At 48.0% G+C, this 9,353-nt stretch overlaps 2 protein-coding genes across 4 annotated transcripts; one reads left to right on the top strand and one right to left on the bottom strand.

Moving 5' to 3' along the window:
* The first annotated feature begins 19 nt into the window (after positions 1 to 19).
* SQSTM1 (sequestosome 1) lies at positions 20 to 4,574 on the top strand. Of its 3 annotated transcripts, none has more exons than XM_026857907.1 (8): positions 20 to 193; positions 353 to 448; positions 1,344 to 1,573; positions 1,691 to 1,847; positions 2,301 to 2,390; positions 2,903 to 3,144; positions 3,408 to 3,609; positions 4,266 to 4,574. In XM_026857907.1, exons 1-8 carry the CDS (start codon positions 181 to 183, stop codon positions 4,421 to 4,423), a joined length of 1,188 nt encoding a protein of 395 aa, XP_026713708.1. In that variant the 5' UTR covers positions 20 to 180; the 3' UTR covers positions 4,424 to 4,574. The 3 variants fall into 3 exon arrangements, with proteins under 3 accessions (XP_026713708.1, XP_026713706.1, XP_026713707.1); XM_026857905.1 differs by having other exon boundaries at positions 24 to 193; positions 2,304 to 2,390; XM_026857906.1 differs by lacking the exon at positions 2,301 to 2,390 and having other exon boundaries at positions 24 to 193.
* A 459-nt stretch (positions 4,575 to 5,033) lies between these two features.
* Positions 5,034 to 8,905, bottom strand: MRNIP (MRN complex interacting protein). The gene is made up of 7 exons (XM_026858500.1): positions 8,834 to 8,905; positions 8,659 to 8,718; positions 8,278 to 8,375; positions 7,045 to 7,114; positions 6,607 to 6,743; positions 6,271 to 6,358; positions 5,034 to 5,776 (listed from the first exon to the last, which is right to left on the bottom strand). Exons 1-7 carry the CDS (start codon positions 8,903 to 8,905, stop codon positions 5,168 to 5,170), a joined length of 1,134 nt encoding a protein of 377 aa, XP_026714301.1. The 3' UTR covers positions 5,034 to 5,167.
* Between the last annotated feature and the right edge of the window lie 448 nt (positions 8,906 to 9,353).

A 9,353-nucleotide genomic window follows, 5' to 3' on the forward strand; every position in this document is an offset into this window, starting at 1 on the left:
CGCAGCAGGAATTGCCGGGCGGCCCTGACGGTGAAAGCCTACCTGCTGGGCAAGGAGGGGGCGGCCCGAGAGATCCGCCGCTTCTCCCTGCCAACGCCCGCCCGCTACCAGGCCATCTACGACCGCGTCGCCGAGCTCTTCCAGGGGCTGCTGCGGGCCGGGCCGCCGCCCGCCTGCCGCATGCACTACAAGGGTGAGGGGCGGCGGGGGGGCCCGCTGGGGGTCAGGCCCCGCGATCGGTGCCCCGGGGGTGGGAAGGCTCAGGGCACGGGGCTGTCTCTCTGCCTTCCTCCTCCCCCGGGCCCCCGTGACACCTGGCCGGGTGCCTAACCCTGCGCTCTGCCCCCTCCAGATGAAGACGGCGACCTGATCGCTTTTTCCAGCGACGAGGAGCTGGAGATGGCGATGCCTTACGTGCAGAACGGCGTCTTCCGTGTTTACATCAAAGGTAACACCGCACGGCTCCCAGGGGCGGTAGCGGGGTTTGCCCTGTGTGCTCGCTGGCAGGCCGCCGAACATGGGAGAAGCGAGCCCCGGCCCTTCCCCTTGTCCTCAAGGGCCTGATGTAACATGCGGCCTTCAGGGGGGCGGGGGGGGGAGAGAAATAAAGGGCAGGGTAGTGCCAGAACGGGAACCCTCCCTGCTGAGGTGTGGTGAAGGGGTGACAGTTTCTTCTTAGCAATGTCATCTCAGCGGGCCCACTGTTGTTGTGCTGGCTCCCTGGAAACACTACCCTGCCACCGGTATTTTTAATGCAGTATGTTAGGAAGCCTTAGTTCCAGCTTATTCAGTGCATAGTTGCTCCCTCATCCCTCCTGTTCAGGTAGATACCTGCAAAGCTTTATCCACAGTCCATCTAATGAGTCACACAAGCCAGTGGCTGTTGTCCGTGTTCTCATCTGTTATGCCTCCTGGCATTTATTCCTAACTCACTCTCCAGAAACATTTTGTTCTTGCAGTGCTTAGGAAGGTAGGACGAGAAGCCAAATGGGGTAGTGCAAGTACTAATCTAAAATAAACACTCTAAGAGACTGTTAAGGATGAGGCATGCCCAGTTTGAGGAGCAGGTATCTTTACGAAACCCCTTCACACTTGGTTTAAGCTCTCTTACATGCCCCCAGCATGGCCATGGTTTGGCAGCCAGTGTAAAAATAAACTGACCTAGTAAGTCAATACCTAAACGGTGCTTTTGCCAAGAAAGGTTATGATCATTGAGGCCCCTTCCAACCTGGTATTCTATGAATACTGCTCTGACAGGGGCTGTTTGTACTTCCTTCTCTGCCTGATTTCCAGCCTTTAAATAGTAACTTTGTTCTTGATGCAAAGTTTCCTTTCCATAATAGAGAAAAAGGAGTGCAAGCGGGAACATCGCGGGCAGTGCAACCAGGAGCCTCCTCGCGACATGGTGCACCCCAATGTGATCTGTGATGGCTGCGAAGGACCGGTGGTGGGTGCCAGGTTCAAGTGCACGGTCTGTCCAGACTATGACCTGTGCAGCACCTGCGAGGGTAAAGGCATCCACAAGGAGCACAACATGGTGATGTTTCAAAGTCCACTGCTAAACCCATTTGAGGTGAGCAAAATCTATGGAGGGGAACTAATGAATGGGATATTCTTCAAATTGTCCTGAGTTTCAGTTACTGGGACTCCGGCTGCGTGAACAGTGTCACATGAGTGTTACCCTTTGCAGTGGCTTCCCCGAGGACGCTGGCTCCGGAAGATGCGGCATGGTGTGCCACCCTTCCCATGGATGCACTGCTGGGGATATCCCGGCCCTGCAGCTCCGTGCCAAAACGCCGAACAAGCCCAGGCCAGTGCTGCACCCTCCAGTCCACCCACTGCGGAAGGTAAGAGGAGATGCTCTGGTAAACAAGGTGGTGGTGGAGCCAGCATAGCTGAGATTCTGCAGCACAGGATAGAATCAGGGTGGATAAAACACATAGGAACTAATCTAACTTGCTTGAACTAATTAGCACCTTTCAGCACAGAACAGGATTATTTTAAGGCATGCTTGGGCCCATGCAATTGATGAGGATGCAGAGAGTATCTGGAAGCAAACCAAGCCAAGCTGTTAGGTCAAGCATGTTGCTACTCTACTCCAGATCTGCCTTTCAGCATGGCTAATGAGCCTTAACAATGCTAATGCCACTGTTTTTCTGTTCCAGTTTTTGTCTCTATACTGCCTTTGTTGTGCAGTGTATGTGAGTGACAGGAAATGAGCACCAAGATCTCGTGGGGATACGCTCTGTAGGTGCTCTCTCCCTCTGAGCTATGTGTGCTAACAGAAATTGTTTTTCTAGAAGCTTCTACTAACAGCCCACCTCAGGACCCCAACGTCGCCTTCTTAAAGAATGTTGGGGAGAGTGTTGCAGCTTTTCTGAGCCCCCTGGGTAAGTGACTGACTTTGTTACTCCAATCCCTGAGACTGGTCCTTCTAACAGGAACAGCACTCAGCTGTTGTGACGGATACCACAACCACTTCATGCTACCAGGCATAGAAGGCTTAATTTACTCCTGGTACTACTATTAATGCCTAGGCTTAGAACAGCCACTCGGTACCTTTCCAGAGCCCTCCTTTGGGTGGGAATGATGAAAGATTTCATTAACGTTTCACTACTGTAACAAAAGTCAGTGGTGACTCGGGATTTTGCCTGGCTTACACGGACCTAGATAACTTCTGCCTGGGCCCTCTAAATGTACAGCTTGTCTAGAGGAAGATGACTATTTGGTGCTTAACTATTCTTTGTTTAAAGAATGCTTTGCATTTTAATTCTACATGTTAATGTCAAACTGTAGGATTACAGAAACCTTACAGCATTTAGACCAGGATTGATCCATGCTCATTCAGGACTGTGCTTTGGAAAATTCTCTAAGACCTTCTCCATCTCAAATGCACCTCTAGGTATTGAAGTTGACATTGATGTGGAACATGGAGGACAGAGAAGCAAAGTGACTCCTGCTTCTTCCAGTCAAGAGAACAGTGCTGAGTCAAACAGCAGTACTCTTAACCAGAATGTTCAGACCAAACCAGACTGGAGTAACACAGATTCTGCTACAGAAGTAAATGCTGTTGCAGAGCAGATACAAGAGATGGTGATAGATCCTGTGCCTACACAAATGGAAGATGGCAGCCTCCAGTCCCAGGTACAAGAACAGTGACACTAATTTAGTTAATAATGCTTGCTGCAGCTTTACTAAAAAGGAAGATAATAGTTTAGCATGCATTGTGGGATTGAATATTAAGATGTCAGCAGATTAAGTGGTATACAGCACCTTTGGTCTACGGGCTTACAACAAAAGTGATGGGACATCGTGTGGATGTAACTCTTTGTATTAAAGGCAGATAGGAGCATGTCTCCTACCTGGAGAGCACTGCAGCACATGGACCCTTTTTCTTTCCATTTCAGGAACCGAGTGAGTCCAGCAGTTCATCAGGGGGTGAGGAGGACTGGACCCACCTATCTTCCAAAGAAGTGGATCCTTCCACAGGTGAACTGCAGTCTCTGCAGATGCCAGAGGGTCCCAGCTCCCTGGATGTATCTCAGGATCCTCCCCAACCAGGACCTACAGGACTGAGAGAAGCTGCACTCTACCCACATCTCCCACCAGGTATGAGAATGTGCCCAGGTTCCATAGCTGAGAGTAGTTTTCACTCAGGAACTGCCAGCTTGCTTGACATAAGTAAACCTGCTTTTAGAGATGGTAGAAACAAGGTTGCAAGTTACAGCTGAACTTGTCCATAACTTCATTAGCAGGTATGGCAGCTCTTGCACCCTGGTAGAGACAGACAGGTGGTTCTCCTCTTGAATGTGGGCAGCTAAGTCTGAACAGGACTTTCACACCTTAGACTAACAGGCCATTTGAGCAATGTGAAGGAAGGTGGTGTCCTGAATCCTGTGCTTACTCTGTGCTCTGAGAGCCTTTTAATGCTGAATGCAGACCAGTACATCTGTGGCTTTAAGAGAGCATTTTTCTGGTGGGAACAAATACCAGTATACAAGGCCACTTAAGGGAGATCAACAGCAGAGTCTTACAACAAGGCCAGCTGAGTCTGACTCAGCAGTTTTCTTAGCTAGTTATGTATCTTCTATCTCGAACATCTGCTCTCCTGGGAGACAAAGGAAAGCATGTCTTCTAGCTTTTAATCAGCTATGCTAGATTTACTAGGATTGGTGTTAACCCTACCTACTGTGGTATTAACACCCTTGGCTGGTTTGCCAATTACATGAAATACTTCAACTTTAAACTGTTCTCCTTTTTAACAGAAGCAGACCCTCGCCTCATTGAATCTCTGTCCCAGATGCTCTCTATGGGCTTCTCTGATGAGGGTGGATGGCTCACTCGACTCCTGCAGACAAAGAACTGCGACATTGGGGCAGCACTAGATGCCATCCAATATTCCAAACAGCCACCTCACTTGTAGTCTGTGTAACAAAAAGCACTTTCCTTCTAACCGAAAGCAGACCATGCAGTACAACTCACTCAGCGGTTCACCTTTCTTCCTGCTAAGGGTTTCTGTCTCATGTTCCTAAGTGCTTGTAGAATGGAGGACAAATAAAGAACACTTTCTGTGATGGGTCTGTGTGTGTATTTAAGTATCATAGATGTATTATTTCTGTTTGCTGTAACTCAGTCAGGACTAGGTGAAGGGCAGGTGACTTCAAGCAGCTCCCTCTGTGAGGGAGGCAGGCCTGCCTTCTTGCACATACCTTGGTGAACCCTTAGGGCTATGCTTCTGAAGAGAAACCTAATGCTATGCTGGCTTTTAGCCTGCTCTGCAGCTCTGGAAGAAAGGGGTTGCCATGGGAGATCTAAACAAAGAGGTAGTGCAGGGGAAAAAAGCTGTAGTTCATAAGGGGGAGGTAATCACAGAATTTAATTGTATTGGCCAGGACTCCTTAGAGCCTGGAAGCTTCCTCCCCCCAAGCTGACCTACTTCCATTCTTTTAGCTGACAAGGTTGCTAGACAACACTGCATAACCCTAGTACTTGTCCACTGCAACACTCTCTTCCACCCTTGTACCCTTCCCCCAAACACAGCCACAAAGCAAGGTGAGAGCTTTATTAGTGCAGTTCTGTAAGACTTGAGTAAAGCCACTTTCAGTTCAAAATCTTGCCAAATACATTGTAGAGACAAACAAGAAAGCAATGCCAAATACACCTGAACTTACCAGAGATCATCATCAAACTCTTCACCTGTGCAGAAGAGCTGTTCAAAAGAAATGTTGCTAGGCTTTAGCCCAGTGTTACAGTTAGGAAGGGTGTTCGCCTGCCTTGTGCTGACCAAATGGCACCTTCCTGCAGTGGTCTCTACCCCACCAGATCCTGCCCTTAGCAAGTGGCTTTGAGGTTCTTTGAACACCACATCCTCCTCAGCTGAGCGCCTGGTGCTGGGCATTGTGGTGCCAGGCAGCTTCGAGGCAAGCTGCTCCGTGCTAGCAGCACACTTTTTAAATTTAAAACTTGTACCTTGAGGTAGAGTTCTTCCAGCCTGTTCTGAGCAGCTACTGGCCATACCAGCATCTGCCGCAGTGGTGCTGTGTAGCCCCAACCTTCCACTGCCCTCCTGTGGTGACAAGGTGACCCTGGCACTGTTTTCACTACAACTGTCCGAACATGAGAGAAATTTTTCCCACTTTGAGGGTTTGGTATGAGCAGTTGGGGTTGGTGTGTTCGCCTCAGGCACTACAGACTCACAGACAGCAGGAACCACACTGTCTCCAGAAACAGCATCTCCATCATCTTCATTGGGCGATGCTACTAAACATTTCCTGCGCTGTAAAAAGAGAACTTGGTTATAAATGCAGCACATGTGGCCAAGCTGCACAGAAACAGGCAAAGAACACTCAGATCCTTCAAATGCACTTTAATTCTCACCAGCCCTCTTGAGGCAGAACTGAGGCTGATGCAGTGGGTGTGCCTGTGATCTCTGGGCTGTGGAGACTCAGGCCAACCTCAGTGGGACTGCAGGTGATCCCAGTGACCTCAACGATCACACGCTCTACAAGCAAAGTGGCACAGATCCCAGCTGTGCCCACGGAGGAATCCAGCTCAACCACTCAGCCTACACAAAGTGGCATTGTTTTGCCTGATGAGAACCCTTCAGACAGAAACTCTGGACATAATTTTCATCTCCTCCCCAGTCATTCAAACAGAAGAGCAGAGGAAGACTCATAAAAATTCAAAATTATGACAACACAAAAGAGGTCAAGAGAACACTCTTGGTTTACTGGTAGGAAGCATCTTCTATAATACATCAGCAGTTCTAACCTTTTTGGCTTGGTAGGCAAGCTGGAAAACTCCATTTTCTTCTGCATACTCCTGAATATCACTGGAGAGGGAGCTCCTCTGGTGTTTCCTGGCCAAAAAAAACCATTCATAAAAGAGGACAGATTAGCTCCACTGTGTATTTTTCCCACAAATCACCAGAAATTTTCATAAAATGCTCTAGCAATAAGAGAAGTTCTACCCCCAGAAAACAAATCCCTGCACAGCTCAGGTTGTACATTGCAACCTGTACTTTGTGCAGCTATCAGAGATAAACTACCTCCAAACCAAATGTCACCACTGGACAGGAATTACAAAAAAAAAAAGTTCTTTCTGTACCTTTCTTCTTCCACGGTGTTCCTCCTCCGGGAACAGAACCATTGCCTTTCTGCACCTGCTGCCTCCTCCTCATCTTCCTGATCTTCACTGTCCTTGTCCAGATATTTACTCCAGCGACTGACTTCTGCCCTTCCCTCCTACAACACTGAAGAATTACTGAAACAGCAAAATACAGGCTTCTCATTTCTGGCACTGTTATGTAGGTGCTGAATGCCTCAAATCACAAGTCAGTTTAGGACATGTTCCTGTTCCCAGGTTCAGTATCCTGGTGGAGCAGAGTTTCTGGTACATCTCATTCTCTCTGCTGGAACCTCTCTTTATGCTCTCTCTGTATGCTCTTTCAGCTGTCTGAGTCCATATAAAGGGATCACTGGTTTCACTTTGATTCACTGAGGTCAGTACGGCTTGGTATTCACCTCAGCTTTGTAGGTTTCTTACCTGTTGGAACAAACTGTCTTCATGTTGGGCTGCTATTTTTCTTCTGTCATTTATAGAGTCTTCTGTGCACCTAAAATAGAGGTTTAAACTTGAGTTTCTAGAGCACACTTCTGTTCGTTGATTCACAGTTTTCAGATCGCCTAGTCATAGCACAAGGGACTGTATAGAAAGCACGGATAGGAACACCAGACAGAAGGCACGTCAGAAAAAAAAAAAAGATCTATAGGAAAGCAGATGTCAAATGAAGGCTTGGCAAGACATATCTCCAAATACTTGAAAAAAATCTAGTTAAAGGATAGCCCTCCTTTCAGTACAAATAAGAGTAGTGAGTTTGATCTAAAGCCACTAATCATGAAATGATAAATTCTAACTTATCATAACTAGGGATATGTGTGTCTTTGGGACAACAGCTTAAACCCACTGATTATATCCCAAGCAACCAAGGAAAAAGGGAAGTTATTTCACAATGTTTTGAATTTCACAATGTTTTGAGAACAGAAATAGCAACCCTTTTCAATAAAGTGAACAAACAATCAGTTTTCTTCCCAAAGCTTAACAGTGAAGCACTGCATATACATGACTAAGTTATCTGACTTTGATTTCTGAAAATAACCTTGAATAAAAAGGAAGCTGGACGAGTTCAAGATCAGTTCAAGATGAGGTGATTTGTAAACCAATTCAGGAATGAAATAAACAGGAAAGTGCTACTCAGATTCTCCAGACCAGCAGGAATTACACCCAAATATTTGCACTAAACAAGTCTTTTCATCAACAGCAGCAGTGATTGCTCAACAGATTCACAGAAATCCCTGAATACCAGCAGTTGGGTAGCAACAGCTTAGAGGGGAGGATGCACCTCTGCATGGCTTGTCAGTCTGCAAGATGGACATCTCCACAGTCAGCTTGTCAAACAGTAAACAAGACCAATTTAAAAAAACCCTCAACAACCCTATTACATATATTTTAATAGGTAAAGGTCTGACCAACCCATACTATTGATCAACTAAACTTATCTGAAAAAAATCCTTGTCAAAAGAAACATGCCGGGACACTAAACCCAAGAAATAGCTTGTTCTATGAGGTGATGACAAAACTTAAATGTGTCATGGCTTTACAACAGGACAGAAAACCCTCCTGTGAGCTCAAACCAGGTAAGAGGCAACTAGTGCGTGAAGACAGTCATCAACTGTAGCACAACAAAAGAAAAAAGCAGATAAAGATTAAACACTCTACCGAGATGTCCAACTAATTGCTTCCTCTGCCTCACCCTGCAGCAAGTTTAATTTCTGGACATGGCGCCTACAGTCCAGACCAGACCCTTGGCCGTAAACCTGTAAAAAAGTAATAAAACAAGGCAGAAGGGAATAGCACAAAGTGCGGCTGCACCCCGGGTAATACTGAAGTGCTAACTCAAGTTAGCACATATGGCTGAGCGTGCGATGTCCTGGGTAGGCTAGGTGCCACACTGCGCTCCCCACTGACACCCTACAGGGCTCTCCAGCACCACGCCGGGCTTCCCATTGCCACCGCACGGCTCCTCCCCGGCCCGGCCCGGCAGCGGTGTCAGAGACGCCGCGGGTCGCCCCCCCGGCCCAGGCCGCGCCGGCCACTGACCTTCTGCACCGTCTGCCGCTGGCCGCACACGCTGCAGCTCCACTTCCCGCTCCGCTTGGCCTAGGAGGGCGCAGAGAGGGTCAGGCAGGGCCCGCCGCCCGCTCCCCGGCCCGGCCCGGCCCGCTTCCCGTCCTTTACAGTCCAAATGCCAGCCAAAAGCTGTAGCAAACCTCGCCTTCAGCATGAGGTCTGCTCTTGCCAAACAGCAGCAGCTCTCGCTCCGGCCCTGCAGGGCAGATGCCTGCATAGTGAGATGAAGTTATCTGTAGGAACAGCATTCATTCTCCTTCCTTGGCACGCAGGCCCTGCTACCAGAAAGCTAACTCTTAGTTTCTTCTGGTCTTAATTGATTTAAAAGAGAAGTCACTTGGTCTCCCAGTTATTTTGTCTCTAACTGGAAAGAGATCTAGTCTATTGAGGTTTCCCATAATGGGCTGATGGCAGAGGGTCACACTGCTTTGAATTCTTCCTCTTTAGGTATAAATGCCCTTCGATGTGTGGTACTTTCTAGGAGCACATCCACTGGTAGACTCTTGGTACAGGAGATGTTCAGAAAGGACACACTGAGCAGCTGCAGGTGGCACAACACTCCTGCACATCTTCCTGCCCCAAGAATTTGTGAGGGCTGACTGATTAGAGTATTCTTAGGAGCCCTCCTAAAAATCAGACTCTTTACTAAAAACGGAGAGTCAGCA

This window comes from Athene cunicularia (genome assembly GCF_003259725.1).
Source record: "Athene cunicularia isolate RWA chromosome 13 unlocalized genomic scaffold, athCun1 chr13_part1, whole genome shotgun sequence".
NCBI lineage: Eukaryota > Metazoa > Chordata > Aves > Strigiformes > Strigidae > Athene > Athene cunicularia.

Coding starts and splice junctions, on each gene's coding strand:
- SQSTM1 (XM_026857907.1), top strand. Junction 449..1,343: donor CTTCCGTGTTTACATCAAAG/GTAACACCGCAC, acceptor TTTCCATAATAG/AGAAAAAGGAGTGCAAGCGG. Junction 1,574..1,690: donor CACTGCTAAACCCATTTGAG/GTGAGCAAAATC, acceptor TACCCTTTGCAG/TGGCTTCCCCGAGGACGCTG.
- MRNIP (XM_026858500.1), bottom strand. CDS start 8,905: ATGCAGGCATCTGCCCTGCAGGGCCGGAGCGAGAGCTGCTGCTGTTTG. Junction 8,376..8,658: donor AGCGGCAGACGGTGCAGAAG/GTCAGTGGCCGG, acceptor ACTTTTTTACAG/GTTTACGGCCAAGGGTCTGG. Junction 5,777..6,270: donor TTGCCTACCAAGCCAAAAAG/GTTAGAACTGCT, acceptor CTCTTTTTACAG/CGCAGGAAATGTTTAGTAGC.